This window comes from Triticum urartu, chromosome 5 (assembly GCF_003073215.2).
Source record: "Triticum urartu cultivar G1812 chromosome 5, Tu2.1, whole genome shotgun sequence".
NCBI lineage: Eukaryota > Viridiplantae > Streptophyta > Magnoliopsida > Poales > Poaceae > Triticum > Triticum urartu.
In genome coordinates, this window is record NC_053026.1 from 345,447,396 (window position 1) to 345,454,183 (window position 6,788).

Below are 6,788 nucleotides of genomic sequence, written 5' to 3' on the forward strand. Positions count from 1 at the left end.
AGGCGCGCACGTGTCGTAGTAGAGGCGCGCACGTGTCGTAGTAGAGGCGCGCACGTAGCATTTACACGTACGTACAACGGCCAGGGTGCAAGAAAGAAAATACGGCCACGTATGTGTACATACGGGTGGGGTCTCGAACGCCTACTCGCGCATACGTACGGCCAGGGCTCGTGTACATGGCTGGGTCAGAACAGAGAAACATCATCGTCGTCGTGTTCATGGGGAGGCAACAGAATGCGTCGTGTTCATGGGGAGGCAATGGAATGCGTCGTGTTCATCGAGAGGGCTTGAACAGAACAGGCGATGAAAACGAGGCCTGGCGTACCGCAGAACGGAGGAAACGACCTTGTGTTCGACCGGCCACGTTTGAAACGGGATCCTGTTCATTGGGAGGGGTCTGGCATACCGCAAAACGGAGGAAACGGACCTCCTACGACCGAAACAGGGGTCCTGTTGATCGGGAGGGGTGTGGCGTACCGCAAAACGAAGGAAACGGACTTGTGTTGGAGCGCTACGGTCGAAATGGGGGTCTTGTTCATCGGGAGGGGTGTGGCGTATCGCAAAACGGGACTCCACGGGATACTGTTCATCTCCACCGTCGACCTCCTCTAGCCTCCACGGGCTCATGTTCATCCAGCCTCCACGGGCTCCTGTTCATCCAGCCTCCACGGGCTCCTGTTCATCCAGCCTCCACCGCACGCTACTCCACCGGCTACTGTTCAACTACCCCTCCACCGTCTATTGTTCATCCAGCCCTCCACACCACGGGGTCCTATTCAACCACCCCTCCACTGGCACCCCTCCACCGTCTATTATTCATCCATCCCTCCACACCACGGGGACCTATTCAACCACCCCTCCACCGTCTACTATTCATCCTGCCCTCCACACCACGGGGTCCTGTTCATCCACCCCTCCACGGGCACCCCTCCACCGTCTACTGTTTATCCAGCCCTCCACCACACCACGGGGTCATGTTCATCCTGAGGCAACGCCACCGCTCACTGTTCATCCACCCCCCCCGCAACACTCACTATTCATCCCATCGATGGGCTTCAGTTAGCAGTAGTAGCGAAGGAATCGCTCGATCGGGTTCAGTTAACAGCCATCGATCGATCACTCGAATTCAGTAACGCATAGCCTGCAGTGCAATCGCTCGGGTTCAGTTAGAGCCCAATGCCTTGCTTGGGTTCAGTTAGAGCCAACGCCTCGCACACACGCGCATACGTGTACGAGAGAAACGCGCATCGCTCGGCCCCCGACCTCCCACCGTAACCGGGAACTCCCTGAAATTTTCCTCCCCCTCGCTTCTACCACGGTTTTTTTCGTCATGGATGGCCCAAAGAATGTCATGCAGCTGCGTCTCCGGCCCGCCCAGGACGAAAAGCCCATTTTCTGTCATGATTTTTTGTCATAGAAGTAGGAGCCCACCACATCTATAATGATACCGGGTTTTGTCACAATTATCGTCATAGAAGTGTCATGTGTATGACAGAAAAAAATTTCGTTCGGCCCAAAATGTCACGGATGTGTCTTTTTTTGTAGTGCATGTTGGCACGCAAGGTAAACCATTATAAGCTCCTAACTAATCAAGCATGGCACAAGAAACTATGATCTCTAGTTGTCATTGCAAACATGTTTATTCATAATAGGCTGAATCAGGAATGATGAACAAATCATATTTACAAAAACAAGAGAGGTCGAGTTCATACCAGCTTTTCTCATCTCAGTCGGTCTATCATATATCGTCATAATTGCCTTTCACTTGCACGACCGAACGATGTGGATAATAATAATAGTGCACGTGCATTGGACTAAGTTGGAATCTGCAAGCATTCGATAAACAGGAGAAGATAAGGCAATATGGGCTCTTTTGTCAGATCAACAATAATGCATATAAGAGCCACTTCAACAATTTAATCATGGTCTTCTCCTATCGACCCCCAAAGAAAAGAAAAGAAATAAAACTATTTACACGGGAAAGCTCCCAACAAGCAAAAGAAGAACATGAAATCTTTTTGGGTTTTCTTTTTAATTACTACTACAAGCATGGAAATTAAAACTAGCTAAAAGCTACAACTAATTTTTTTGGTTTTTCTTAATGTTTATTAAGCACACAAGAAGAAACCATAAAAAGAAAAATATCTCCCTAATAATAAAGCACGGATTGAGTCTTCGGGTTCACCGTCACGGCCTTTTTACACAAAGCCCCCTGAAGTTTTGGATAATTAACCCGAGCTGCAGATCTAAGTTAGTAATAAAGTAAAAAAACGATTCGATTGTTCACGGGACATGGAGGTTGCTTCGCCACGGGGGATCCAATTTCTCGCTTCGCCACCCCCAGTCTCCACTTGCCCCAATCTTCAGGCCGTCGTCCCCAACCCACCAGGTGATCGGGGTCGACTTCGTCGCCGGCGACGGCGCCCTCGCGTTCGGCTCCGGCGTCAGGGACCTGAACATGTTAGGGCCGTTCGAGCTGGCCCTCCTCCCGCTCCTCGCGCTGCTCTTCCCCTCCCCGCCCCCGCCAGTGCCGCCTCGCTGTGCCCGCTCGCGGCGACCTCCAACGCCTCCTCCCACACCTACGCCCGCCCCGTATCCCACCTTCTTCGACGATGTCGTCGACAAGTATGGCTGGGACACCGACGCCGAGGTCCAGGTCTGGCTAATCGACGCCGAGGGCGCGCTCGTCGGCGTCGTGCAACGCTATGAGTTCCACGCCCGCGCGAATGGCGCCGCAGTCGCGCTGGTGCGGGCCAACCGACGGGGCCGTCGATTGGGGCCGCTCCGACGCCCCCACGGTGGAGGAGGTGGTCGGGCCCGACGGGGTCGACTTTGTCGCCGGCGATGACGCCCTGGCGTTCGGCTCCGGGGTCACGGACCTAAACATGGCAGGGCCGTTGGAGCTGGTGGTCTCCAATGGCGCTGGCGAGGGCCTCGCAGAGCTCGAGTTGCTGTCGGTGAGTGTTGTTTGACTTTTAGCTTTGCTATTGCTTCAGATTTTTGCTTCTAGTTGCTTGCTATTCTGTTGAAGTTGTGTCACATTTGAGATGAAGCAGTTGCTACCATTGGTGAATGGTCTAGCTGCTGCATACCCCTTTTGTGTTTGTGACTTTGAATTTATTGTGGTTGCTGTAGTGTCTCCTCACTATTTAGTACAGATATATCTGGTTTAATTTTTGTTTTGTGTACATTGTATCGATTGGAACTATTTTCTCCTAGATTTGCAGGTAAATTTGTAAGGATATGCAACAAAATTGGACACCAACACCTTCAGTGTGTGAGGTGCGCGTGGATGACTGATATGTGTGAAGTGCGTGAGGATAGCTTTATTCACATTCTTCCAATTTCGAGAGAGGAAGATAACTCAGTAGTACTGCCAATTTTGGCACGCAATGTTCGTTTTTCAGATTCATCATGATTGGTAATGTTGTTTAGTACTGTAAACTTTGTCATGGTTCAATAAATAGGCAGTTAATTTTGTTGTTAGAAAGGAAAAGCAGTGCTACAATAGCACGGTTGATTTTGGTTGCTAGAAGGAAAAGTAGTGCGACAAATTTTAGAACTAGGATGTTGTTTTTCCAATTCAGTCAAGTATTGCTTATTTGCATTGTACAATCACAATTCTAAGCTTAGGCTTCTTTTAGTTGTGTAGCATTGTAGAACTGGGTCCGTTTTTCCTAGCAGATCAACACATTTGGTCGGATTTAGCTTATTTGATAATGAGCAAACAATAAATGGTGTGAATATATGCGGAGTCGATGGAAAACATTGAAGCCAGTAGTTGTATACCTATTTCGAAAATCAGAATTGGTTAGTAACATTCTACATCATGGTATTACGGTTTACAGTACTAAGCTTGATGCTTTGTATGGTTCTTTAATACTAAGATTAATAGTGACGTTGCTGCTTGAGTTACTTTGGATTTAACCTTGTTATGCCAATGACATATATAGGTTTCTCGGTTTGCTGCGCTGCTCTTCACAGTCGTGCAGCTGGCCATCGCCGCTAGGGATTTGTCGTCCAAGGCAGTCAATCCTTTCCTGTAAACTTTCAGATAGAAATCCTCATTTTCTCTCATGTTACTTTAGGAAACTTTGCTCTGTCATGTAGCACTCAGTTTTTTAAAAACATACTATATATGTAGCCCTCATCAACGTTGTGCTGGGCCATGAGTGGGCTTCCTCGATTAGCGAAAAAGAGGTGTTGATGTGGGGGATAAGTTTACAGTCAATTGAGTTTGCTTATGATTGGGCTTGAAAAAAAGGGTTCGTTTGTTTAATATAGTCTGGCCTTGCTCCCTTTACATATAAACCCATGAGTTTATATATGTCCTCGAGTTACACGGAGTATCAACAAGCCTCATCGGGAACCAACGGGCAGAGGCTGAGGACTGGATAACGAAGGAATGGAAATGGTGGGCTAATTAAATGGAATTCGTGAAATGCATGATTTAAGAAGTTGGTTGCATGGAAATTATATATGTAAGAAATTATGCTTGATTACTGCTGAATGGCTCTCTCGGCAACATGGGCCGGCAGATCTCATCACCATGCCGCAGCCAAGATGGGGCTGGGAGGGAATTACTGAAAGAATGTCCCAAACACAAAATTCTAGATTCTCTACTGAAGGCATATAGGTACACACAGATCTTAGTTGGAAGACCATCCGCCATCGTCTCCGCCGACTATTTGCCGGAAGACCATCAGTCGTCACCTAGACCTACTTCGCCGCAGGTATCTTTTTTCTTTGTGCAAATTATGATGGAGCTATGTCTGATTTACAGTTTTTACAACTAGAGTTTACTGATGGTTAAACTAGCAATTTAAATTGATGTGAGCAAGTATTTAACACAATTGGTCTGTTGGCATAGGCTCAAGCAAGCACCTCTTCGATCTGTATTGTTGCCATTTTGTTTCCTTTGTCAAACTAGCTGCAACAATAATGTTTTTTGCTGTACAATATGGGCATAGAGCCATTTGATACAATAATGTTGTCAATTGATTCCTGTTGTAGTGCTTCTTGCTGTATGGGTTGGTATAGCTGATTCGTTAATGTGTTCACTTAATTGATTCCTGTCGCAGTACTCATTGATTCCTGCCGTAGTACTCACTGAATCTTGACCTACGTCTTATTATATAGCCCATTCATTCGTCACCTGCCATAGAGCATAGTGCTCCTTGCTGTACGGCAGACCTGGTGACCCCACCTGGATAGTGCTACAGATTTGCTTAGTGGGCAGGAATACCTGGTCAGCCTTTCGTAACTTCTATTTCTATTACTGCATCATAATAGTTTTTTACATGGAGCTGACTGTTATATCTTCTTTTTCACCGGGAGTACTACTTCTTCTTTAAGGGCGTATTTCGGAGGGGAGCATACACATTGCCTTGATTGAGTTGAGTTTCGTGTTCTGCATTACTGTTATAAGTTACCAGCAGCAAAGAAAGAGAGTCATGTACTAATATCTGATAAGGTAGTCTGCTCTTGCAGATCATCTGGTTGATCATTTTCCCATACAAGTGTTACTACACTCTACATTTGCGTAGAGTAATAACACAAGATTAACTTGTTACAGGACAAGTGTACAGAGTAATGAGTATGCACAGAAAATTTGTTTCTTCGTCATTTATATTCTACTTAGAATATACTCCCTACGTCTCATAATATAAGATCGTTTTTGACATTAGTGCAGTGTTAAAAATGCTCTTATATAATGGGACCGAGGGAGTAACTCACAAGGTATGAACATAATTACTGTTTTTGTCATGTCAATGTATCCATGGTTGACAAGCTATCTTGGTGACATCATTATGTCTCGTGGATGAGATAAAAAGAAGAAATATATATTCTTGGAGCATGCATCATATGAGTGGGTGCAAGCTAATGTGTTCCTGTTTTTTTTATGAAAACGGTAACTTTTATTAAAAATAAGGAATTTTCTGCGTTTTCAGAAAAGCAAAAGAAAAACGATTGACAATCTATTCTATGCAAAACTACTGTTCCATCCGATGAAGAATGGTATGTTGGCTTCTTCACGTCCGATCTTCATGCTAAAAAAACACTAATCTTTTTTTTGCGAAAAAGCTTCTAATCTATTCATATTCAATCATGGCAGTACAATGAACACCAGAAATAAAAATTATATCTAGATCTGTAGACCACCTAGCGACGACTACAAGCATTGAAGCGAGTCGAAGGCGCGCCGCCGTCATCATCCCTCCATCGCCGGAGTCGGGCACTACTTGTTGTAGTAGATAGTCGGGAAGTCGTCGTGCTAAGACCCCATAGGACCAGCGCACCAGAACAGCAACCGCTGCCGATGAAGAATAACGTAGGTTGGAAGGATTCAACCCGAAGACACACGAACATAGACGAACAACAACGAGATCCGAGCAAATCCACCAAAGATAGATCCGCCGGAGACACACCTCCACACGCGCACCAACGATGCTAGATGCACCGCCGGAACGGGGCTAGGCGGGGAGTCCTTTATTCCATCTTCAGGTAGCCGCCGCCGTCTCGCCTTCCTAAGCATGACACAAACCCTAACAAGACAGGAAAAAACGACTGAAAACGGAGCCCTCCTGCTGGCCCTTGGCAGGATCCACCGCGCCCCCATGGCCCTAGGGCCACCAGAGACGAGACGGACCTGCGGCGGCGCCAGCGAGAGGCAGAAACCCTAGCTTTCTTTCTTGGAGGAGGAGGAGCGACTTCATGTTTGGGAGATAAAAAAACACTAATCAGTTTAACCTTATTATTGATGTTTATTAAAATTGGACATTAAAAAT

General features: G+C 46.4%; 1 protein-coding gene across 5 annotated transcripts; it reads left to right on the forward strand.

Annotated features, from left to right (window-relative positions):
* The first annotated feature begins 2,278 nt into the window (after nucleotides 1-2,278).
* Nucleotides 2,279-5,625, forward strand: LOC125508932. Of its 5 annotated transcripts, XM_048673743.1 has the most exons (4): nucleotides 2,279-2,957; nucleotides 4,539-4,733; nucleotides 5,140-5,395; nucleotides 5,491-5,625. In XM_048673743.1, the coding sequence occupies exons 1-3, from the start codon at nucleotides 2,706-2,708 to the stop codon at nucleotides 5,212-5,214; spliced, it is 522 nt and encodes a 173-aa protein (XP_048529700.1). In that variant the 5' UTR covers nucleotides 2,279-2,705; the 3' UTR covers nucleotides 5,215-5,395; nucleotides 5,491-5,625. The 5 variants fall into 5 exon arrangements, 3 of the variants coding, with proteins under 3 accessions (XP_048529700.1, XP_048529701.1, XP_048529699.1); XR_007283873.1 differs by having other exon boundaries at nucleotides 3,220-4,733; nucleotides 5,140-5,625; XR_007283874.1 differs by having other exon boundaries at nucleotides 3,228-4,733; nucleotides 5,140-5,625.
* The last annotated feature ends 1,163 nt before the right edge of the window (nucleotides 5,626-6,788 follow it).

Bases quoted from the DNA above. Each gene is read 5' to 3' on its own strand.
- LOC125508932 (XM_048673742.1), top strand. From the start codon at position 2,706: ATGAGTTCCACGCCCGCGCGAATGGCGCCGCAGTCGCGCTGGTGCGGG. The intron at 2,958-4,538 runs GTGAGTGTTGTT...ATGGGCCGGCAG, and splicing joins CAGAGCTCGAGTTGCTGTCG to ATCTCATCACCATGCCGCAG. The intron at 4,734-5,139 runs GTATCTTTTTTC...CTTATTATATAG, and splicing joins CTAGACCTACTTCGCCGCAG to CCCATTCATTCGTCACCTGC.